Raw genomic sequence first — 26,043 nt, 5'->3', positions numbered from 1 at the left:
TTTTTTTGCCATCCCTAATTGTCCTGAGAAGATGTTGGTGGGCCGCCTATTTGAACTGCTGCATGTAGCGGTTTGGTACAACTGAGTGGCCTACTAGTTACAAGTCAATCATATTTAGGCCAGACCGGGTAAGGATAGCGGGTTTTCTTCCAAAAAACCAATTAGTTTTTACAACAATCGACAGCTTCATGGTCACTTTTACTGATACCAACTTTTTATTTTCAGATTCTTTTTCACTAAATTCAAATTCTCAAACTGCCATGCTGGGATTTAAATTCATGTTCTCTGGATTATTAGTCCAGGCCTCTGGATTACTAGTCCTTAACCACTACACTACAATGGGCCCAAGTTTCGAGCCGTGCCTAGAACGGCGCAGTCCCGACCTGGACGCTCGTTTTTTACGCCACAAAGTGCGCCTAAAAAAATCCTCCGTATTCTCCACCTCCCTGCAGGTACTCTGGCCCTCGGCGCAGCGCAGCAGGAGCTGTAGGGGGCGGAGCCAGGTCCCTGCGCTGAAAATAGTGCCGGGACCTCTGCACATGCGCGCTACAGTGGGCACGCAAGTGCAGTAGCTCCAGGCGCCGAACTGTGTGGGAGTGGCCCGAAGCACGCAGCCCCTAGCCCTGGCCGAATGGCCTCACTGGAGCTGCGTGAATAAGGCTCCTCCCATGGGCAGCTCCTGCTTCCTCCCCCGCGACCAGACCCGACACCCGCTCCCCGCCCCCCCCCCCCCCCATGCCTCCGGACCAGACCCGACACCCGCTCCCCCCCCCCCCCCCCCCCGACTGGACCCGACCCGACCCGACCCGTGCTCCTGTTCCCGCTCCCCGACTGGACCCGACCCGACCCGCCCCGCGCTCCTGTTCCCGCTCCGCCCCCCCCCCCCCCCACCGACTCGACCCGACCCGACCCGCGCTCCTGTTCCCGCTCCCCGCCCCCCCGACTGGACCCGACCCGACCCGACCCACGCTCCCGCCCCCCGACCCGACCCGACCCCCCCCCCCCCCCCCACTGGACCCGACCCGACCTGACTCCCGCTCCCGGACTGGATCCGACCTGACCTCCCTCCCTCTCCCTCTCCCCCTCCCTCTCCCTCCCCCCCTCTCTCTCTCCCTCCCCCCCACTCTCTCTCCCTCCCCCCCTCTCTCTCTCCCTCCCCCTCTCTCTCTCTCCCTCCCTCCCTCCCCCCGACCCGAACCGAACCTCCCCGACCCAACTCAACGCCACCTACCTGTAAATCTGGTGCTGGGGACGGGCCCTGCCCGAAGTCTCGGGCCGGCCCGTTCAGCCTTCGGTCCCGAAAGGCCTGCCTGAAGCACTTTCACACAGGTAGGAAGATGCTTTATTTAATCTTTTCTTTGCTTATAAATGTTTATTCAGGTTGGATTTATTTGTATAATATTTGTATAAGTATAAATAAGGATTTATTATAAAATTTAATGACTTCCCTTCCCCCCACCCCCCCCCCCCCCACCTCGTTCTGGACGCCTAATTTGTAACCTGCGCCTGATTTTTTAATGTGTAGAACAGGTTTTTTCAGTTCTGCAAAAATCTTCACTTGCTCCATTCTACTTTAGTTTGGAGTACATTTTCACTGTGGAAAGTTTGAAATCAGGCGTCAGTTGCCGGACACGCCCCTTTTGAAGAAAAAATTCTGTTCCAAAGTAGAACTGTTCTACCTGACTAGAACTGCAGAAAAAAAAATGTGGAGAATTGCTCCTAAAAATCAGGCGCAAATCATGTGGAAACTTGGGCCCATAATCCTAGGGGTAACTAATGTGTTAGCGCTGCGTGATATATTACTTCTAAATCCATGCAGACTACTCCTTGCAGCCTATGTGCTCAATTTTCCCCAAGCCCGTTTTCTGGTGTATTGCTCGAGTTACGCTGGGTTTTCTAGGCCAGAAATGCGACAGAAATATTTTGCCAAAATTTCCCCGATGTATAATTCAAATTTGGCGGCTCGCAGTGTGTCCAGTCTCCTCGGGAATTGGTGGTGGGGGGCGGGGGGGGGGGTGGGCGGAGCCTTGATCTGCGCCAAAAAGATCGGATTGCCACGGTAACTTGGGACACAATGCAAGCTGAGGCTGCAAAGTGAAACATACAGCCAGCTCCCAACACATTAAAACATATTGCACCAACTTAAAAATACATTAAAACATACTGATCAACTTAAAAACACATTAAAATATATTGCAGCAACTTACCTCCAATTATTAAAGCTGGTCCTGCTCCCCGTCCCTAGCCCTGGCTGAAGGGCTTGCCAGTCCACTCCCCCACCCGACCCTGGCTCCGAGTGCCCTCCCAGTCCGCTATCCCGCCGCATCCCAGCCGAATGGCCTCCTCCCTCCTAGTCCCCGCATAACTACACCTGAAAGACAACCCCCCTCCCCTCCCCCACACACCCCCACCTCTCTCTCTCCCCCCCCCCCCCCCCCCCTCGCTTACCTTTCCTGCTGCTGCTGTCCGGGTATCTGCTGCTCTTACCTGCGCCGATTTCCTTACTTGCGCGATTTCTTTAACTCTCCGTAAGGTTTTTCTGCAGAGGCCACATACACTGGCCTAAGCAAAACTGGAGTAACTCTCAGCTGGCCAAACTTGCCTGCATGGCCATAATTGGCGCGGATGGCAGGTTACGCCCCCTTTGGCTAAAAAAAAAACTTACCTCAAAAAATCGTAACTAACTGAGTTACGCTGGTGCAAATTGATTGGGGAAACTGTGGATTTTTAACTTGGATCAAAAAAAGCAGCCTGCTCAAAAAAAACGGCGCAAATCACTGTAGAAAATTGAGCCCATACTACTCATTAGATGAACATTTATATAATGTTTATAAGCATTTCCCCTACTGTAGATGTTGGATCGAATGATTTGTAATTTCCAGGTTGATGTCGCACAGCATTTTTTGGGAATATCGTGACTACATTCTATACTGGTGCCTTTGGGCATGACTCCATGTTACATATGGAGCTGTAAAAATATTTAGCTTTGAAATTGCTCTTGCATGATTTAAATTGTAACCCATTTTGAAGTTTGTCCCACTCGAATAAATTAGTGCTGCATATAGTTCATTATAGATTTACAGTTTGTCATTTTCAGATCATAAATCTTACTCCTAAAACCCACCCTCATGTTGTTTGTTCTGCAGATATGGTATTCTTTTCATTTCATATATTCACATGCCATGTGAAAACTAATTTCAATTCTCCCCATTCTTAAACTGTTTGAAGAGACTTTGAGATAACTGCCAATTCTACAGAATTTGGTCAGATTTTGGATAAACGACAGGAGTAAATCAAAGCTGTTGTTGAGAAACTGCTTTGGGAACAGACTTGGAAATCACATGATTTGCCTGCCCTCTTCATACGAGATTGTTCATGATGCAAATGTATTCAAAGTAGAAGTGTTTTTTTGAGTTGCTTCCACTCCTTGGAAGTGATAAGCTATCAGTTTTTATAATGATGGGGATGATTCAATCTGTAATTATCACAACTTGAACTTTGGATTTCTATGTTTTCATTTGAGTTGAGTCTGAAAGTCTTGTGTTGTATCTAATAAGTTGGTGTTTGTATACTAGTGATGGATTTTTCAGTTTCAGTGATAGTTTTAGTTAAAATTCATATGAAAGTTTAAACAGTTGCATTATCAGGTGTAGATATTATGTGATTTGAAAGGTGTATATATGAACACAAAAGAGCAGTTGGTAGCTTTGAAAGGAGAAATTGATCTAATGTTGCTCTGGTTTAGATATCAACTAGAGCAACATCCAGATAGATCGCTGAGATAATTTCAAGGAAAGCATAGTTTTCTTAAAATAACAAAAAGGAAAAGAAGGGAGCATTGGCATTTGTTAATGAAATGTACTAGGTGTTATAAGCTGGATTGAATACAGTTTAGAGGTAATATGTAAATTTGCACAATAATTAACATCTTAGTAGCAATACAGTATTGCTATTAACAACAGAAGACCTATTTATGGCAAAATGAGTTATTACTTCTAAATTAGTTGATAACCTTTTCATTTTATATAATACTGTAATATTTAACTGGAAGAGAAGAACTGTTTTTTGTGCGATCATAACATAAAATACTGTTGGTGAGAAATTATCTAAATCTGTGACTGTTAGCTACATTTAAAAGATGAGCACTGTGATGGGGGTCTGCAAATTTCTGTGGAAGATCGGCCAAATGGCCACTGGTTTAGAAATGATTAAAGCACTTTGTGCTAATAAGAATTCTCCAGCAAAATATATTGCAGTGCATTTCTGTTTAACAAGCTTACAGTTTTCTGATCTACAACAATTTCAAAGCAGCTTGTGTCTTCCCACACTTGGTTTATTCCTTTGATTGCCAGTTTAAAGCCATCCAAACTCTCATGAAACTAGCTTGTCTGTAGAGTTCTTATGACTAATACAATTTTAAATTTGCAGACAACACCAAATTGGTGGGGGTAATTAATACAAATGAAGTCTGTGACAAAATACAAGAAAACGTGAATAAACTTGCAGAATGTGTATTAAATTGGCAAATGAATATCAATATAAGTGTGAGGTGGTAGGAAGAATAAGGAGGCCACATGCTGCTTGGATAATAAGGGGTAGGACTTCCTGCGCCCATCCCGAAAGTCCAGCCCCCAACACGGAATTGGGCTGTCTCCGGCACTCCGCTTCCTTTGAGGGGCGCTCCCGAGGCGATAGCGCGGGAGTCCAGCGCTGCGCGGAGTAGGCCAGCACTACAAACCCGTTGCCTTCCATTAAAGGGAAGGGCTGCTGTGCGCACTGCAGGCCCTTTTGGTAGCCGCCACCAGGACATGATCAACTGGGCCAGCAGCCCGGTACCCAAAACGGAGTGCAGGGCTGCCATCACGGGAGCCACCCTAAGAGTCGGCTGACAATTAAAGATGCTGCACAGGACTTTAACCGTGGGGCATGGCGCTGCTAGGACAGTGTCCCCCAAACATCTGGGGCAATTTCCCAAGAGGCAGTAGTGCCCCCTCCCCCGAGCAAAAACGCTATAGCGCTCCCCACCAACGGGGCTATAAAAAGGGGCGATTTCGCCACCCGAGAGTCTAAATGGAGTAGAGGAGCAAAGGAATCTAGGGGTACAGATACACAAATTAATAAAGTAGTGACACAGATTAGTAAGGTCATTTAAAAAAAAGCAAACCAAGCACTGGGGTTTATTTCTAAAGAGATAGAATTGAAAAACAGGGAAGTCATGTTAAACTTTAATTGCACCTTGGTTAGACCACACATGGAGTGCTGTACACAGTTCTGGTCCAAATATTATGTTAAGGATATAGAGACCTTGAAGGTGCAACAAATACTTACAAGAATGATATCAGAACTGAGAGGTTATAACTATTAGGAAAGACTAGAAAAGAGAAGACTGAGGTGTGATCTGCTCAAGGTCTTTAAGCTCATGAAAGGGTTTGATAGGGTAGACTTGGAGACGATGTTTCCACTTGGGGGAGACCAGAACTAGGGGCCATAAATACAAGATAGTCACTAATAAATCCAATAGAGAATTCAGGAAACAGTGTTAAAAATGTGCAACTCGCTACCACAAGGAGTAGTTGTGGCAAATAGCATAGATTAATTTAAAGGGAAGCTACATAAGCACATGAGAGAGAAAGTAACAGAAGGTATGCTGATAGTGTTAGATGAAGAGGGATGGAGGAGGCTCGTGTGGAGCAGAAATGCTAGCCGAGACCAGTTGGGCCGAATGGCCCGTTTCTGTGCTCAGTGTAATGCAAGTGCATTGTTTTTAATGGATGCTGCAGGCTTTAAAAATAGCCAATGATAAAAAAAACACTCCTAAATTCTCAACTAAAACAACAATTTCATTGAAATTGGCAAACAAAGTAAAAACTAAATAAATGGTGTAATTTAATCTCCTAAGGCAGTTATATTTGTTTGTTTTTTCCCCACAGGGGTGGTCACCCATATCTCACTGGTTTGGCAGTAGCTGGAGGAGCTTACTACCTTGGGCTAGAAGGTGCAATCATTGGACCCATCCTATTATGCATCCTAGTAGTTGCCTCCAACATATACAGCGCTATGTTGATGAGTCCTTCAACTGCATTGCCAACTCCTTCCCAGACTCCTTGGCCATTGCAAATACATCGGTAAGTTTCCACAGAAGCTTCTACTAAATTAGTTTATGACAATTCCCCTGCATCTGTTTCGTACAAGACCAGAATTTAAAACCATATAGGAGATCTATTTAGAGCTGTTACTTAAAATTGATAACTATTTAACAATAAATCTTTTTTTTTAATCATTGGTTTAGATATTCTATCTATGTGTTTTGAATTATGGGAGTGAAATTGACTTCAATGGAAAGGAAAATCGGTGGGGTATAATGGGCGGCTGATTCGCTAGAAGATCCACAGAAGTTGAATTTCACCCTCTTTTGAAAGTTCTGTTTTTTGTACTGTATTGTTGACATATTGTAATGAAGGAGCAGCACTGAATAAAATGAGTGGTGTCTTATCAGGCCTATTGATCAGATTAAATCGCACACTACTTAAATAGGCACTACTGCAGCCCATATCTCTTGCCTCTGTCAGAAATGGTTATTAAGTGCTTTGGGATGTCCGGTGGTCATGAAAGGCGCTATATAAATCCAAGTCTTTTTAAATTGGCGGCATAGATAACATTATCCTGAAAATTAAACTAGTGTTGCTGTCCACTCTCGACTTAACGAAGGAGTGATTTCTGCTAAATAATATATTCTACATTATGCACAAGCTTTGTTTAGAACATCTGCTTTCCTGTGCACCAACAGTAAAAGCATCAGCTATCTCACAGTGTGATGCTTCTCTTTTGGTGACCAACTGGAAACCGCTTCGGTAGGCTTCAAAAAATCCAATAAAAAATGAGAAATACTCATCAGTAGATGGCTTTTAAAGCACCACTTGAGTCTAACACTAGCAGTTGTTTCTTCTCCAGTTGGTGTGTAATTCACCCTCAATCTGAGATGTTTGTCTTTGCTCCGTTCAAGGCAGATTTTTTGCTGGAACTTGTCAGCTGGCACTCATTTGTCCACTTCTGCAATTAAGTCAATGGATTCTGCAATTAAGTCAATGTTCCTATGCTTCAGAAAGTCAAGTCGTTATGGTCCTACACATAAGAACATAAGAAATAGGAGTAGGCCATCTGGCCCCTCGAGCCTACTCCGCCATTTAAAAAGATCAGATCTGATCTTGGCCTCAACTACACTTCTCCGCTCTCTCCCTATAACACTTGACTCCCTTATCTTTCAAAAATCTGTCCATCTCCACCTTAAATATATTCAATGACCCAGTCTCCACAGCTCTCTGGGGTAGAGAATTCCAAAGATTCACGATCCTCAGAGAAGAAATTCCTCCTCATCTCCGTTTTAAATGAGCGACTCTTATCCTGAAATTATGCCCCCTAGTTCTAGATTCCCCCACGAGGAGAAACATTCTCTCTGCATCCACCCTGTCAAGCCCCCTCAGAATCTTACATGTTTCAATAAGATCATTTCTCATGAGTATAATGATGCACAACCTTTCTTCATATGACAACTCCTTCAGCTCAGGAATCAACCTCGTGAATCTTCTCTGAACTGCCTCCAATACAAGTATATCCCTCCTTAAATAAAGAGACCAAAGCTGTACGCATTCCTCCAGGTGTGATCTCACCAGTGCTCTGTACAGTTGTCGCTGGACTTCCCTACTTTTATACTCCATCCCCTTCGCAATAAAGGCCAACATTCCATTTGCTTTCCTAATTACTTGCTGTACCTGCATTCTAACTTTTTGTGTTGCATGTACAAGGACTCTCAGATCTTTCTGTACCTCAGCATTTTGTAATCTCTCCCCCATTTAAATAATAATTTGCTTTTTTATTTTTTCAAAGTGGATAACCTCACATTTTCCCACATTATACTCCATCTCCCAATTTTTTGCCCACTCACTTAGCCTATCCCTTTGCAGATTATTTGTGTGCTCCTCACAACTTGTTTTCTCTCCTATCTTTATATCATCAGCAAATTTGGCTACATTACGCTCGGTCCCTTCATTCAAGTCATTAATATAGATTGTAATTATTTGAAGCCCCAGCCTAGTTATCGTTTGCCAACCTGAAAATTATCCATTTATCCTGACTTTCTGTTTGTTAGCCAATCCTCTATCCATGCTAATATATTACCCCAACCCCGTGAGTTCTTATCTTGTGCAGTAACCTTTTATGTGGCACATTATCGAATGCCTTTTGGAAATCCAAATACACCATATCTACTGGTTCCCCTTTATCCACCCTCTCGTTACATTTGCAGTTTTCCAATCCGCTGGGACCTCTCCAGAATCTAGGAAATTTTTGTAGATTATAACCAATGCACCCACTATCTCTGACGCCACTTCTTTTAAGACCCTAGGATGCAGGCACCCTAGGATGCAGGCCATCAGGTCCAGGGGACTTGTCCACATTTAGTCCCATTAGTTTGCCTAGTACTTTTTCTCCAGTGATAGTGATTGTTTTAAGTCCCCCCCCCCCCTCCCAATAATCCCTTGCTTATCAATTTTTGGGATGCTTTTAGTGTCTTCTACCACGAAGACCGATACAAAATATTTGTTCAAAGTCTCTGCCATTTCCCTGTCTCCCATTATTAATTCCCCAGTCTCATCCTCTAAGGGACCAATATTTACTTTAGCTACTCTCTTCCTTTTTATATACCTGTAGAAGCTCTTACTGTCTGTTTTTATATTTCTTGCTAGTTTACTCTCTCAAACTATCTTCACTCTCTTTATTATTTCTTTAGTCATCCTTTGCTAGTTTCTAAAAATTTCCCAATCCTCTGGCCTTCCACTAGTCTTTAAAACATTGGATCCTTCACTGAGATCATTAATTAATCCAGTCTCATTACACATTACCAGATCTAAAATAGTCTGCTCCCTGGTTGGTTCCACAACATATTGTGCTAAGAAACCATCCCACATACTCTCTATGAACTCTTCCTCAAGGCTACCTTTGCCAATTTGATTTGTCCAATCAATATGAAGATTAAGATCGCCCATAATTATTGCTGGACCTTTCTTACAAGCTTACATTATTTCTTGATTTATACTCTGCCCTACGGTGTGGCTACTGTTAAGAGGCCTGTAGACTACTCCCACCAGTGACTTATTTCCCTTATTATTTCTTATCTCCACCCAAACTGATTCTACATCTTGATCTTCTGAGCTAATATCATTTCTCACTACTGCACTGATCTCATTCTTTATTAACAGAGCTACCCCACCTTCTTTTCCTTTCTGACTATCCTTCCGAAATGGCCAATACCTCTGAATATTCAATTCCTAGCCTTTGGTCATCTTGCAACCACGTCTCTGTAATGGCTATCAGATCATACCCATTTATTTCTATTTGTGCCGTCAATTCATCTATCGTATTACTAATGCTGTGTGCATTCAGATAATGAGCTTTTAATTTTGGCTTACTACCATTTTTCCCTACTCTGACCCCACTTTCTGATGCACTATTATGTGTATACAGTCTGTCCCTTCCTGTCATACTTTAGTTATCATTGCCCCTATTGCTACCCTGCAATATTGCCTTCTACTTTTTCTTTGACTTTTTAAATTTTCGCCCACCTGATCCCCCCCTACTATTTAGTTTAAAGCCCTATCTTCAGCCCTAGTTATTTGATTTGCCAGGACACTGGTCCCAGCCTAGTTCAACTGTGGCCCATCCCGATGGAACAGCTCCCCCTTATCCCAGTACTGGTGCCAGTGCCCCATGAATTGAAACCCATTTCTCCCACACCAATCTTTGAGCCATGCGTTTATCTCTCTGATCTTATTTACCCTATGCAAACTTGGTCGTGGCTCAAGTAGTAATCCAGAGATTATTTTATTACCTTTGTGGTTCTGATTTTAAATTTAGCCCCTAGCTGCTCATACTCTCTCAGCAGAACCTCTTTCTTTGTCCAACCTATGTCGTTGGTACCTACATGGACCACGACAACTGAAGCTTTCCCCTTCCACGCCAAGTTCCTCTCCAATCCAGAGGAAATGTCCTTAACCCTGGCACCAGGCAGGCAACACCGCCTTCGGGACTCACTCTAGGCTGCAGAGAACAGTATCTATCTCCCTAACTATACTGTCCCCTACCACTACCGCATTTCTTTTTGCTCCCCCCACTTGAATAGCTCCCTGTACCACGGAGGTGTGGTCAGTTTGTTCATCCTCCCTGCAGTCCCTGCTCTCGTCTACACAGGGAGTAAGTAACTCGTACCTGTTGGATGATTGCAAGTGCTAAGGCTCCTCCATCAATGCATCCTGGATCCCCATACCTGCCTCACCCATATTCACACCCTCCTGTCACTGACCACGGACCAAATTTGAGTTATTTAAGCTAAAGGGTGTGACATTCTGCTGGAACATAACATCTAGGTAACTCTCCCCCTCCTTGATGTGTCGCAGTATTTGAAGCTCGGACTCCAGCTCATCAACACGGAGCCGAAGTTCCTCGAGCTGCCAACATTTACTGCAGATGTGCTCGCTGTGGACCTCAATGGTGTCCACATGTTGCAGTTGTAACATATCACCTGCCCAGCCATCACTATTGTATTTTATTTAATTAATTTAGCTTTCAAGTTTTGAATGTTTAGTTTTTAATCGTGGCTCTTAATTTAAACCCATGCCCCAAAAAAGAGAAATACTGACCAACCAATCACTTCCCCGCTTTCCTCTGACATCATACTTTGATTTCTTTTTACTTCTCTCACTCATAGGTCCGTTGGTGCTGCTCACAGCTAGCTCCTTTAATAGTTCCCGCTCCGGTCTGCTCTCGCGCTGTTTCCGGTGCTCCTTTAATAGTTCCCGCTCCGGTCTGCTCTCGCGCTATTTCCGGTGCTCCTTTAATAGTTCCCGCTCCGGTCTGCTCTCGCGCTGTTTCCGGTGCTCCTTTAATAGTTACCGGTCCGATCTACTCTCGCGCTGTTTCCGGTGCTCCTTTAATAGTTACCGCTCCGGTCTGCTCTCGCGCTGTTTCCGGTGCTCCTTTAATAGTTAGCGGTCCGATCTGCTCTCGCGCTGTTTCCGGTGCTCCTTTAGTAGTTGCGGGTCCGTTCTGCTCTCGCGCTGTTTCCGGTGCTCCTTTAATAGTTGCCGCTCCGGTCTGCTCTCGCGCTGTTTCCGGTGCTCCTTTAATAGTTACCGCTCTGGTCTGCTCTCGCGCTGTTTCTGGTGCTCCTTTAGTAGTTAGCGCTCCGGTCTGCTCTCGCGCTGTTTCCAGTGCTCCTTTAATAGTTACCGCTCTGGTCTGCTCTCGCACTGTTTCCGGTGCTCCTTTAGTAGTTACCGCTCTGGTCTGCTCTCGCGCTGTTTCCGGTGCTCCTTTAATAGTTCCCGCTCCGGTCTGCTCTCGCGCTGTTTCCGATGCTCCTTTAATAGTTACCGCTCTGGTCTGCTCTCGCGCTGTTTCTGGTGCTCCTTTAGTAGTTAGCGCTCCGGTCTGCTCTCGCGCTGTTTCCGGTGCTCCTTTAATAGTTACCGCTCTGGTCTGCTCTCGCGCTGTTTCCGGTGCTCCTTTAATGGTTATCGCTCCGGTCTGCTCTCGCACTGTTTCCGGTGCTCCTTTAATGGTTATCGCTCCGGTCTGCTCTCGCGCTGTTTCCGGTGCTCCTTTAATAGTTACCGCTCCAGTCTGCTCTCGCGCTGTTTCCGGTGCTCCTTTAATAGTTACCGCTCCAGTCTGCTCTCGCGCTGTTTCCGGTGCTCCTTTAATAGTTACCGCTCTGGTCTGCTCTCGCGCTGTTTCCGGTGCTCCTTTAATAGTTACCGCTCTGGTCTGCTCTCGTGCTGTTTCCGGTGCTCCTTTAGTAGTTCCCGCTTCCATACATTTGAATTCACTGATTTTCGTATACATCTTTCCAATGATAAATGATAAATAACTCTCTGATAAAAGTCCCCTCCTAAATACTGCAGCTCTACTCTCCAAATGTGTTTATCATAAATCCACGACATGCTGTCAGTCCTGGCACTTACCTGATATGAGGATGATCCAGGATAGTTTTATATACTGAAAAAGGAGTAATTGGTTTGACATGTGTTGCCCTGGGTTAAGACTTCTGTGTAATAATTGCACGGTATGTCGACATATTTTCAGTGAATTACGTAAAGACCGCATGAATTAGGAGGAGATATTCAGTGTATTGCAAATCTCTTGCTATGAGTTGATCATAACTACTGGGTTCTGCCAAAAGGAAAGGAAGCAATCCTTACCTTTTACTTTCCCCAAAATGAAAGTGTGCTCATGAACAATTTTAAAGTTTTCTTTGAATAGTAGTAGTGAATAAAAAGGGTCAGCCGTGAAGCATTTATATAATTGATCTCTATATATCTTGCTCTCATTCATGTTCTTAAAAGTGCTACATCTTTGTACACTTGGTGCCGCACATTTCTTCAGGCGTTGCTTCTTGCACCGCACTGCTGGAACACTGTTGAATTCCAGGTGTCAATCCACAAACACTTGCTTTACCGTCTCTTAACAGAAGTCATACACAACTTCACAAATTCTTTCACTGGAGATACACTGCCTCCTCCACTGCCACATCTAGAACCCACATGAAACCACATAAAGCACAAACTTGTTAACAGAAAGAATAATGTATATACTAACGGTTGTTTATATCTGCAATTTACATTTATTAAAGCAGTTGTGTATTTATTAACTGGTTCTTTAACTATTTTCAGACTCTATCAAAAAACACTTTACTGTCTCCTCCATTACCTTTGCTGGCCTGGGTTGGACTGGCTACTTAAGCTTCTACTGCTGCTCCCTTCTGTGCACCTCAACTCCCTAAGCTCCCGTACATCAGCTGCTTCACCTGCACTGATCACATGGATTACCTTTTACCATTGCCTGGCTCCCTGGACTTCACTTCCCTTGGTCCTGGTGTTTCAATTCCACTGCTCTTCACTCCTTTTCTGGTATATTGGATCTGCTGCTGTGCATTACTAATATTGAGGTCACTACTCATTTCCATTGGACTCCTGGATCACACTCTATTGACTCATGGTCGACTAAGCACACCTCATCAGCTCTCTTTTCCAGCAGTGCTCCCACTGATACTCTGCCTCTCACAGTTCCTGCATTCATTCCCCCTTCACAACTGCCTTCCTTACCGGCTTCTTTACTCTATTGCAAATAGTCTTTTTAAACCCTTCTTCCCTGTCTCCTCTAGCCTCACCTCCAGCAACAAGTGTGAGGAACTCATTGGCTTCTTTGTCAGTAAGATTGTGACCATCTGATCAGCTTTCTCTGCCACTTCCCTCCCTTCCCCTAGCCCACTATGCCAAACTTCCTCTAACGTTTCTCCCTTTCCTAGCCCTGAACTCACATCTTTTTCTAGTTTCTTTCCTATCTCCCCTCATGCCCTCTGCGAGCTCATCATGAGACCCATCTCCTGCTCCCTCAACCCTATTCCCACTAAACTGCTGAACATCCAACGTCCCTTCCTGGCTCCCATATTAGCTAATATTATTAATGCTTCTCTCCTCTTGGGTACTGTCCCGCTCTCCTTCAAATCTGCTGTCATCACCCCATTCCTCAAAAAGGACCCCTCCGTCCTTGCAAACTACTGCCCCATCTCCAACCTCCCATAACTCTCCAAAGACTGAACGTGTTGTCTCCCAAATCCGTGCCCATCTTTCCCAGAACTCCCATGTTTGAATCTTTCCATTCAGGTTTCCAGCCCTGCCATTGTACCGAGACTTCTTATCAAGGTCACATGATATCCTATGTGACTGTTACAAAGATAAATTATCCCTCCTCGTCCGTCTTGACCTGTCTGCAGCCTTTGACATGGTTGTAATGTATTTGCTTCATGGTTCTTTGCTTAAGAATTCATAGCAACACATTGCTATTAAGAACTAGTTGATAAACCTTTGTTAATAAATCACACTACACATTACCAGTTCATCCACTAGACTCTCAACTGCATACCTCATCATGGATAACCTAGACTCAAATGACTGGGGTTTTATTGAGTCTTGTGAACATCACATGACTGGCCAAGCCACTCACAATGCAACAGCTCTACAAATCTGAGCATACTCACAGGTACATACATTACAACGGTTGACCACTGCATCCTCCTCCAATGCCTCTCCACCGTTGTCCAGCTGGGTAAGACTGCACTTGCCTGGTTCCATTTTTATCTATCTAATCATAGCTAGAGAATCACCTGCAATGGCTTCTCTTCCCACTCCTGCATCGTTACCTCTGGTGTCCCCCAAAGATCTATCCTTGGCCCCCTCCTATTTATCATGTATGTACTGCCCCTCGGAAACATCACCCAAAAACACAGTCAGTTTCCACATATACGCTCACACCAGCTGTACCTCACCAACACCTTTCTCAACCCCTCCACTGTCTCTAAATTGTCAGATTGCTTGTCAAACATTCATGAATAGAAATTTCCTCCAGCTAAATATTGGGAAGACGAATGCCAGTGTCTTCTGCCTCCACCACAAACTCAGCCACTGACTGCATTCCTCTCCCTGACAACTGTCAGCGGCTGACCCAAACTGTTCACAACTTTGGTGTCATATTTGACCCCGAGATGAGCTTCCAATCACATATCCGCGCCATCACTAAGACCGTCTATTTCCACCTCCGGAACATTGCCCGACTCCACCCCTGCCTCAGCTCATCATCTGAAACCTTCATCCATGCCTTTGTTATTTCTAGATTTGACTATTCCAAAGCACACCTGGCCGGCCTCTCACATTCCACACTCCATAAATTTGAGGTCACCCAAAGCTCTGCTGCCCGTGTCCTAAATTGCACCAAGTCCCGTTCACCCATCACCCTGTGCTCGCTGATCTACATTGGCTCCCTGTAAGCAATTTTAAAATTCTCATCATTGTTTTCAAATCTGTTCCTGGTCTCACCCCTCTCTATCTCTGTAATGTCCTCCAGCCTTACCACCCTCCAAGATATCTGCGCTCCTCTAATTCTGGCCTCTTGAGCATCCACAATTTTAATCGCTCCACCATTGGTGATCATGCCTTCAGCTGTCTTGGCCCTAAGTTCTGGAATTCTCTCCCTAAACGTCTCCGCCTCCCTACCTTTCTTTCCTTCTTTAATATGCTCCTGGTCAGCTTTTGGTCATCTGCCCGAATATCTCAAATAAAACAAAAAATGCTGAAAATATTCAGCAAGTCAGACAACATCTTCTAACCAAAGGTCATCGGCCTGAAACATTAACTCTGTTTCGCTCACCACAGATGCTGCCTGACTTGCTGAGTATTTTCAGCATTTTCTGTTTTAATTTCAGATTTTTACCATCCGCAGTATTTTGCTCTAATAACTCCATGGGCCCAAAATTCCACATTGCCTTTTTTTGGCGCTATTTAAGATTAACGGCCGATTTTTAAAGTCGAAGTAGCACCAAAAGAAATGTCTGAAGTTTCGCCATTTTTCTTCATGAATTTGGCACTGCACAGAAAGATCTTAGCTTCTGTAGGTGGAGCTAATTGACAGCGCCGAAAAACTGAGCCTGTTCTCTGTGCATGCCCAAGCGTTTAGGTTTCCAGGGTAACGTGTAATTATAGTGCTTTACTCTGTAGCTAACCCGTGCTGATTTTTCCCATGCCGACCCGCTGAGATTTGCAGCATTTTTTGTTTTTATTCCAGAATCCAGCATCCAGTATTTTGTTTTTGTATCCGTGCTATACCTGCCCTAGGAATGTTTTGATGCTGAAACTCCCCGTCTCAGCCGGCGGCTCATAAATGACCTGCCACGGCCGCCCCTATCCCTGGCCGAATGGCCCCCTGCTGCCGCCCCTATCCCTGGCCGAATGGCCCCCCCCCCCCCCCCCCCCACCCCGTTGCCGCTCCTGTCCCCAGCCAAAAAGCCGCCTGCTATTGCCCCTCTCCCCGGCTTGGCTTCCACCCCCCCCCCCCCCCCCCCCCCCGGACTTCTTTGGAAGCCGAGCGCCGAGTTCCTGTGTCCGGCCGAGGGAGCGATTCTACCGGCCAGCACTCCGACCCTGTGTGCCTTGAACCTGGTGAGCAGTGGTTCGGTGGTGGAACTTCAACTCGCAATTTACTGCAATAAATAAAGTTTCTCTTTTCCTTCCACACAAACAAACATTTTTAATTAGTTTGGATATAATATAAGTCTTGTTCCCTCCCTCCAAAACCTATAACTCAACTCCGATAAACAAGATGGCGTCTGTAATGCCAATTTCTATCTGACTCTGACTTGGTAAGGTAAGGTTTTACAAAGCGGTCCCCAGCGCCAATTTTTTTTTAATCCTTTTTGGCGAAACTCCCAAAAATGGCATTATGGGTGGGTTTGACCCTGAGTGACGTCATAAAAATGTTAACTAAAAAAAATTGGCCATTATCTGTTAAGGACGGCGTTATAACATTGGCGAAACTTGCAAAATTAAGTTAGCTTCAAAACACTGTTAGCTCCAAAATGGTGGCGAATTTTAGGCCCTAAATGTGGCTCGGTGTCAAATTTTGTTTTATAACGATCCTGTGAAGCGCCTTGGGACGTTTTACTATGTTAAATGCAAGTTGTTGCCTTTAAACCTCGATATTGTTTTATAGATGCTCCAAGCTGACTCCACCCTAGCTTCTTCGCACTACTGGACCTCCGACTTTAACTTTGGACTCTCTCATATTGTCTCCTCTCTCATGTCTCCATGTGTATGTAACCTGAATTCCTTTTATGCCCATTTGTGTGTGCGATTTGGCAACTACTCTGGACCCAAGCCCATTACTTTATTCTCCCCCTTTATTTTCTCCTTCTATTGACCTTTCGTGGACCTTTCTCTCCTGGCTACTGCTCTTCAGGTCACCCAGGCATGCCACCCTTCATTTCTCTCCTCTTGGGTACTTTAGCACCCCTTCCCCCCCCCCCCCCCACCAATCCATTTCCAATACTAGCCATCCCGTGGCCTTTGAATAAGATTGATATTTTGCAGTGGGCCATATTGGGTTGACTGCCAAGATTTATTTCTTGTGTTCCAACAGTGAAATTTATTCATGAATAGAAATGTGATTTGTCAGTAATTCCTGATACTAGCCATTTAAGAGTTGCACATGGTTACTTTATAATGTATTTGTGCTTCTTATTTATTGTCTTATTTGGTACATGCACGTAAATTTAAAAATAATTAAATGTAGTGAAGATGTAAAATTAAATTAACTGTAGATGATCATTTACTAATCTATATGCATTCTGGAGCATTTATACAACTACCCCTTAGAATAAATAGAGCATTACCAAAGTTCATTTACTTGTGTGTGAGGCCATTATAACTCATTCATTACAATTGAAATTTTGGGATCTTTGCACACAAAAGAGCTCCTGTAATACACTAATTTCACATCCGACACACAGCTTCATGAAAGAAATTGAAGTTTCTAAATAGCTTAATTTTGGGTTAAATTACTTGGAATTTGTTTTAAATGTCTGTGAAAAGTTATGTTCAAAGTAACATAGCTGGAGAATATCCGTCAGTGCATTTAACATGTTGATAGCTGTTGTGTTTCTTCTTTGTTTTTGTTTCAGGCCTTTTGGGGATAATCCTGAGGAAGCAAAGCCTGGTACTGAATGACCGAATGTTTTTCCCATATTAGTCAGAGGCTCATCTATCTGCCGCTTCCTGCACTGAATTTCACACAGTTGTGGCCTTCCTGTACACTCCAAAGATGAAAGTTGCATTACCTAATGCCATGCAGGAAAATAACTTTTCACTCGTGCTTGGTGGGCGTAAAGAATGTGCTTCATCACATTATTTTGCACATAAATGCAACTGCCAAGAATACAGCCCAGAATTTGGGAGATATAAAGTTTGTAACTTCTGGAACTTAGTTTAGTTACAAATGATCAACAGTTCTAGTTCAATTACCACATTTGACACCAAGAAAGTTTGAAATGCTGTTTTCTTTTATCTTTTAAAATACCTTCTAAGGGCGTGTTTCAAATTATTTGCATTCTTGTGATTTGAAAACAGAATATTGTGCAGGCTGCTAAAATATTGGAAACAAGTTGTATGGTTTTGGTTACTCCGGTTTTCTTAAATACTCTGGCACTAAGAGTTTGGTGTATTTTCAGATGATCTAGTTAAGTCTTGAATATTGCACAGCTAAGCTGTCTTTAATCCCTTCCCCATAATGGAAAACTATAAAAATTCCACATTGAAAAAGCACATCTGCGATGTAAGTGGAATAACACTATTTCAGCATGGAATTTACAAAATCATTTTCTATTTCTTTGAGGATATTTGAGCTTTATCCTGGGTTGCAGCTTCCTGTCGTGAGGTTGGTGTAGGTGCCCTATTCTCAGCCGCCTCCTGAAGCTGTTCTTGACTGTAAATAAGAGCCGTTTAGTGAAAACCCCTGAACATGCTGTGGTACCATTCTATTTTCAATTTTATCCAAAATAACTTATTATCTATTTGCAATTACTGTATTTATGTGCAATTCTGTACAGACATAAATTTATAATTTCTAACTACAATTGTTTTAAACTACTGCTTTGCATAATTTTTCCACAAAGATGACCTTTTTGGCTCAACTATAATATTATAACTAGTGCTATGTTTGCTAACTGTATGTTGTAGTCACAATTATGTATCATATAGAGACTTTGCTTTCTTGTGTTTCTGCCAAACACAAGAGCAAGTTTATCTAGATGACTAATGGGCAGGATTCTCCCCAGGAGTATTTTCAAAGGGGGTACTGTGCACTTTGCAGGGTGGTGCCAGCTTTTCTGTTCAAAGCATGGAATTCAGAGCAGTGGGAGGGCCCGAGAGTAAACTCACCAATAAATGTAGATTGCCATTCGAGACTGAGGAGTAGAAATTCCAGAAGTCCTCCTTCACCTCCATAAGTGTGGTGGAGTGGGGGTTCTACCCACTTGTTTGCTCTATCCCAAATTCCAGGGATTGGGCCATCTGAATATTAGGGCTACTATGGCAATCATCCCATAGAAGCCAGTAGGATTTCAGCATGTCATCCTTGCCGCTCAGTTGGGGGAAGTGGGGGGGGAACATTAGACTGGGGTCAGGTCTTAATTCCCTTAGAGCACATGGAAAAATTCTCACTGCTTCTTCATTCTGCCTATTCCTAAACAGCAATCAATCTCTTGGATCAACAGCCACATGAATACCCCACAATGGGGCCTTGATAAAGCACTTGTATTGCAAGCATGCCTGCTTCATGGAGCTTTACTTGCTAATCGCTGTACGCTGGGCAGGATTTCAGATCTCAGTGACACCAGCAGCTTTTTCTGCCAGTGCACTGTGCTTGGAGTACTTGAAAAATGGCAGTGCGGCTGCCATTAAAGGGGAGGACCTACTGCCATGGCCGCCATCCATTTTTTTAATCGACCGACTGCCATGTCGGGCCGACAGTTATGCCCCCGGGTTCAGCCGGGCTGCCAGCAGGCAGCCTGGCACCCTCTCTTGGGTGCGAGGCTGCTGGCATGGCCAAAACCCTCCCTGGTGGCCCAGTGGACCGAACTTAAAGAATCGCACCGATCTCCCCTTTAAGTGAAGGGGATAGACGTGGTGACGCGGCACCGTGATGACGTCATCAGCACTCTGCTGATGACTGACAGCAGCGACACTTCACCCGCCTCCCAACTTCTGTCCCTCTCCTGTGCCAACTTCCGTTCACCACTGCACATCTGCCCCCATTATGACCAACTTCCGGTCCGCTGGGGGAAAAAAGCCAAAGAGCAGAATTTTGCTCAAGAGGCCATCATCATCATAGGCAGTCCCTCAGAGTCAAGGATGACTTGCTTCCACGCTAGAAATAAGTTCTCAGGTGACAGAAGAGTCCAGTGTGGGACCTACAGTCTCTGTCACAGGTGGGGCAAACGGTGGTTGAAGGAACAAGTGGGTGGCGTGCCTGGGTTACCACGTACTCTTGTCAACGCTTGGCTTCAGCTTGCTCTCGGTGAAGAGATTCGGTGTTCAGCGCCTTCCGGATGCTTTTCCTCCACTTTGGGCAGTCTTGAGTCAGGGATTCCCAGGTGTCGGTGGGGATGTTACATTTTTTCAAGGAGGCTTTGAAGGTGTCCTTGAATTATTTCCTCTGCCCACTTGGGGCTCGCTTGCCATGTTGGAGCTCCGAATAGAATGCTTGTTTTGGGAGTCTTGTGTCAGGCATGCGGGCAATGTGGCCCGTCCAGCAGAGCTGATCGAGCGTGGTCAATGCTTCGATGCTGGGGATATTGACCTGAGCGAGAACTCTGACGTTAGTGCGCCTATCCTGCCAATTAATTTGCAGGATCTTGTGGAGGCAGCATTGATTGTACTTCTCCAGTGTTTTGAGGTGCCTATTGTACATAGTCAAATAGGAGGGCGGGTATCACCACTGCTCCGTAGACCATGAGCTTGGTGCCGGGTTTGAGGTACTGGTCTTCAAACACTCTATTCCTCAAGTGACTGAAGGCTGCACTGGCACACTGAAGACGGTGTTGGACCTCGTCGTCGATGTCTGCCCTTGTTGACAGTAGGCTCCTGAATATGAAAATGGTCCAAGGTCTCGTCGTGGATTTTGATAACCGGGGGCAGTGCTGTGTGGCAGGGGCAGGTTGGTAGAGGACCTTTGTCTTACGGATGTTTAATGTAAGGCCCATGCTCTTGTACACCTCGGTGAAGGTGTTGGCGATGGCTTGGAGTTCGGCTTCCGAGTATGCGCAGGCGTCATCTGCGAACTGTAGTTCGATGACTGAGGATGGGACGACCTTGGATTTGGCCCGGACGCGGCGGAGGTTGAACAGATTTCCGTTTGTCCTGTAATTTAGCTCCACTCCAGTGGGGAGCTTGCTGAGAGTGAGATGGAGCATTGCAGCAAGGAAGATCGAGAAAAGTGTTGGTGCGATGACATAGCCCTGCTTGACCCCGGTCCGAACGTGGAATGGGTCTGTGGTGGATCCGTTGGTCAGGATCGCGGCTTGCATGTCATCGTGGAACAGGCAGAGAATGGTGACAAACTTTTGAGGGCAGCTGAATCTGAGGAGGACGCTCCATAATCCCTCACGGTTGACGGTGTCGAATGCTTTTGTGAGGTCAAAGAAGGCCATGGACAGGGGTTGGTGCTGTTCCTTGCATTTCCCTTGTATCTGCCGCGCAGTCCATTGTGCCCCTTAGTGGCCGCCGCATCATCCATGCTGGTAAAAACAGTTGAAACACGGTCGGTGCGTCCCATTTTCAGCGGTGGGCAATTTTGGCCCCTATATTTTTACCGCAGATATTTGATTGGCTATAAAGAATTATTAAATTGAAGCCTAAGACCATAGCAGCAATACAAGAATTCACTAATATATGTTATGGATCGGTCTTAAATTGTGTTTTCTATTAAAGTACACTAGGCTTTAGGGAAAGCTATAATATATTTAAATCAAAGATTTGATGCACATTAGCTTTGATCTTTTTGTAAAAGGCTAAAGGGGATAGTTTCCTTGAATTTGGTATAGAAACAACACAGTCTAGTCAACAAAGTAAATGGTTTGAATATAGGTGTGTAAATGCTAAATCCTTTTCATCATAATTCCAACACTTTAATGGAAACATAAATTGCAAAATATGCGCTGAAGAAAGTAAGCTCCATTTTCAAAGGATTAAAAAGTATGTGATTTATGGAGCTGTTAAATGGGAGGGGGAGGGGAATAAAAATTAAATAGCAAAAAAAAAGCACACATTTGCTCTTGTTTATAAATGCTGATAGTTGAATACATAGTCATTTTTACACAGTATTTCACTGCTGAAGACAGAGCAATGCTTATTCATTTTCTTGCTCATAGGGTCTTTAAACTTGAGGGATTATAAGAAAATTATTTTAAATAGTTTTATTGCGATGAGCAGATTATCATATGATTAAATATAATTTAGAAAACGTTGCCTTTTCACAGGGAATTTAATGATTACTAAGAGTACTGGGAGAATAATTTCATTCAATGATGTGCAGAACTGTATTTTTGGATGGGGGGGACAGGGGTGGAGAGGAAATTATATTTCCGCTTACTACATTTTTAAAACTCTTTACTACTAGAGCATATGAGCCGTGAATGTTTATTTTAGACATTTATTACATTTATCAATTTTGTTTTATAGTTTGCTTTTATAATTCTGCTGCCTGAAACCATGTTGGTTAATTCAACTCAGTTAAACTTACTTTGTACATTTGTATAAATTTAGGTCATACTGCCCTAGCCTCTTGCAGCAATACGTTCTGTAAATTTGGATTATCGATTGCTACTAAACTTCTAAAATGGTGATACAGCTAATACTGTTTAATGAGATACAGATAAAAAAATGCTCATTTATATGGGCCATTTTCTCGGTTACTAGTTGATTCTAACTGTAATTAATGTATTTTATTTGGTGTGCAGTCTGACAAAAGAGTGATTTAATTTACAGCAACATATTCTGATGTAACAAGTTTTACCTATAATTCCCTTTTGAATGAGTTACTCTCTCTTTATATGAAATTATTCTAGTTTCTGAGGGTTCCTACACTTTCCCTTGGGTACATTGAAAGCAAATGCATCCCGAATAAAATATAAAAGCTGCAGTATCTGATGGAATCTGTTCAAGGAATTTCAAGTGTGCATAAAGTAACAATTTTGACAGTATGCTGATATTTTATTTTTGCTTGTAAACTTAACATTTGGTCCAAAGCAGTGAATGTGTTGTAAGGTATGGATATGATAAATTAGCATTATTTCCACATTTTGTTTTTATTGTACAATAAACACTATTAAATACAAAAATTAAAAATATAAAATATGTCTAATAAGTGCTGTTGTTCAATTACCTTATTACAGATTATATTTGCAGAAGTAGGTATCTGTGATGACTAAATAGATATTTTGCAGAACATTTCAAAACACTAAAATTTAGCTTTCAAAATAAAGTATAGAAGTGGTTTACTGTATTTGATGTTCCATGTCTGAGTATATTTTCAAGTTTACCAGCCCTCAGTACTCCCATGTGTGGCACAAGATTGGTAGTCAGACTAATATCACCCATCATCTCCTAATCCCTGATACGATATGCTTCTGTTATTTCATGAAATAGACCAAAATATGTTTTGGCATTTAGGCTGCATCACCCATAGCAACCTGTTCATGGCCATTTCTACTTGCAGAGATCTTTGGTGATTTTACTTTTTCTTTAGTAGAGTGGACAAGGGACAACCAGTGGATGTGGTGTATTTGGACTTTCAAAAGGCTTTTGAACCAGGTCCTGCACAAGAGATTGGTGTACAAAATCAAAGCGCATGGTATTGGGGGTAATGTACTGACATGGATAGAGAACTGGTTGGCAGACCGGAAGCAGAGAGTCGGGATAAACGGGTCCTTTTCAGAATGGCAGGCAGTTACTAGTGGGGTGCCGCAGGGCTCAGTGCTGGGACCCCAGCTCTTTACAATATACATTAACGATTTGGATGAAGGAATAGAATGCAATATCTCCAAGTTTGCGGATGACACTAAACTGGGTGGCGGTGTGAGCTGTGAGGAGGTCGCTAAGAGACTGCAGGGTGACTTGGACAGATTAGGTGAGTGGGCAAATACATGGCAGATGCAGTATAATGTGGGTAAATGTGAGGTTATCCATTTTGGGGGCAAAAACATGAAGGCAGAATATTATCTGAATGGCAGCAGACTAGAAAAAGGGGAGGTGCAATGAGACCTGGGTGTCATGGCTCATCAGTCACTGAAGGTGGGCATGCAGGTACAGCAGGCGGTAAAGAAGGCAAATGGTATGTTGGCCTTCATAGCTAGGGGATTTGAATATAGGAGCAGGGAGGTCTTACTGCAGTTGTACAGGGCCTTAGTGAGGCCTCACCTGGAATATTGTGTTCAGTTTTGGTCTCCTAGTCTGAGGAAGGATACTCTTGCTATTGAGGGAGTGCAGCGAAGGTTCACCAGACTGATTCCAGGGATGGCTGGGCTGTCATATGAGGAGAGACTGGATCAACTGGGCCTTTATTCACTGGCGTTTAGAAGGATGAGATGGGATCTCATAGAAACATATAAGATCCTGACGGGACTGGACAGGTTAGATGCGGGAAGAATGTTCTCGATGTTGGGGAAGTCCAGAACCAGGGGACACAGTCTTAGGATAAGGGGTAGGCCATTTAGGACTGAGATGAGGAGAAACTTCTTCACTCAGAGAGTTGTTGACCTGTGGAATTCCCTGCCGCAGAGAGTTGTTGATGCCAGTTCATTGGATATCTTCAAGAGGAAGTTAGATATGGCCCTTACGGTTAAAGGGATCGAGGGGTATGGAGAGAAAGCAGGAAAGGGGTACTGAAGGAATGATCAGCCATGATCTTATTGAATGGCGGTGCAGGCTCGAAGGGCCGAATGGCCTACTCCTGCACCTATTTTCTATGTTTCACTTCATATATTATCACTCTGCCTTGAGGCAGAGGAAGAGGGTGGACTAAAGTCATTGTAAGGACTTGAAAGTGATGAAGTCAATTTACAGAGATCGAGAGCCAGTGGAGAGAATGGAGTGATGGGAGTGAGGTACTTGTAGTGGGTGAGGATGTGGGCTCAGTGTTTTGAATGAGTTGAAGCTTATTGGTGAGGTAAGGGAGGCTGATTAGGAAGAGGTTCCACCTTGAGAAGAAGAAATTAACTAGGATTGGGGTTGTGGGAGGAGAGGTGGAGGTGAGTAATGTTGCAGAAGTGGTAGAAAGCCTCTTAGTAATGGAGTGGGTGTGGGGACGGAAGCTGAGGATTAAACAGTATGCCATGGTTCCGTAAGTGCTGATGAAGCCTGAGGTGGCTGGAAGGCAGTTGAGGCCAGAGGCACATGGATGCTGGTGGGAGCTAAATAGGATGATTTCAGTTTTGCTGACATTGAGACAGACTATAGGTGGATACATGTAAAAGAAGCATGTTATGCTATTCAATCAATTTCTGTAATTTCTATTCATTAAACAGTTTAATTTACCTATCCATTGTTGAGGATTTTTTGGTGCTGCGCTATGTGGAAATCAGTTTAGAGAGAGCAGGATTTAGATTGCGACATGTTAGGTCACTTGAACCCTTTTGGGTTTTTTTGTCCTGTTGCCACTGCAGTCTTAGATGAGCTTTTGTGGCAATTGCTGTGGGGGTCAGGGGACATTCTGCTATACTGTCCTGCTAAGATTTCAAGCAGCGTTGGGTACTTCATGTCGTACAATTTCACCTTGCAAAGAGGCAACATCAGTGCAAAGAGGCAACATCAGAGAGGGTACAGGAATAGCCTGAGAAGAATATGTTGTTGCCTGCAACAGAAGTTCATGAAGCTCTTGTATCGATGACCTCATAATTTGGAAATATGCCCACTGCATTAATACTCCTGTCTGCATCCACACAGATGGCTTTACATGCAGTGCCTTCCATTTTCAATGCAATTTGCAAATCTGCCACTCATACCACCTGATGAAATCTGCTCCCAACTTTTTCAAGAACACTCTGCACAAACAACAACTTTAGTGCCAGTATATTTTTAATAAGTAAACATTGTGTGCACGTTCAAAATGTTTTCCACCACAATGCCTTCTCCTCAGTAAAGTTGAACTTTTAGATTGGTGCTCTAAACCCTAGCTTCTAGGTGCTAACTCAATGGCAGGAGTGTGTGGAATGGCTGGCTAGTGTGCATAGGAGCCTCTTTGGGATTGGGATAACTCACGCATCTTGGCAGATGAGCCCTGACCAGGACCTGCTGCAGCTTGCATCACTTCTGTGACTGGATGCACAGCCTGGCTCCGTATGCTTTTTACCACCTCTGACATGGAAAACACCACTACAGATCTCCCTGGAGTAGCCACATGCTCCACAGTGCATTTCACTGTTGCAAAGGCTCTACACATGATGCTACTGGGCTTCTCCCGCAGAACATTGGTTGGCATAGCCATATTTCAAAATTATTTGGTCACCGTCTCCTTTTGGGTTAAGTTGGTGGATGGGGCATGACTGAGCGATGAGGGGTCCGGGCACCTTTACCCAGACTCTCATGCTGCTGTCACTTACATTATTACCCA

At 44.1% G+C, this 26,043-nt stretch overlaps 1 protein-coding gene across 4 annotated transcripts in view; it reads left to right on the top strand.

Annotated features, from left to right (window-relative positions):
- The window catches only part of tmem245 (transmembrane protein 245), a 257,862-nt gene extending 235,109 nt beyond the window's left edge, over nucleotides 1–22,753 (top strand). For 3 of the 4 annotated variants that reach the window (XM_070881138.1, XM_070881139.1, XM_070881135.1), the window contains 2 exons: nucleotides 5,931–6,125; nucleotides 17,561–22,753. In XM_070881138.1, the coding sequence (XP_070737239.1) occupies nucleotides 5,931–6,125; nucleotides 17,561–17,606 (241 nt within the window). In that variant the 3' untranslated portion in view covers nucleotides 17,607–22,753. Of the gene's footprint in view, nucleotides 1–5,930; nucleotides 6,126–16,593; nucleotides 16,651–17,560 lie in introns of those variants that run through there. The other variant, XM_070881137.1, reaches the window with a different exon arrangement.
- The last annotated feature ends 3,290 nt before the right edge of the window (nucleotides 22,754–26,043 follow it).

This window comes from Pristiophorus japonicus, chromosome 5, assembly GCF_044704955.1.
Source record: "Pristiophorus japonicus isolate sPriJap1 chromosome 5, sPriJap1.hap1, whole genome shotgun sequence".
Classification (NCBI taxonomy): Eukaryota; Metazoa; Chordata; class Chondrichthyes; family Pristiophoridae; genus Pristiophorus; species Pristiophorus japonicus.
This window is presented reverse-complemented; position numbering and strand designations above follow the sequence as displayed.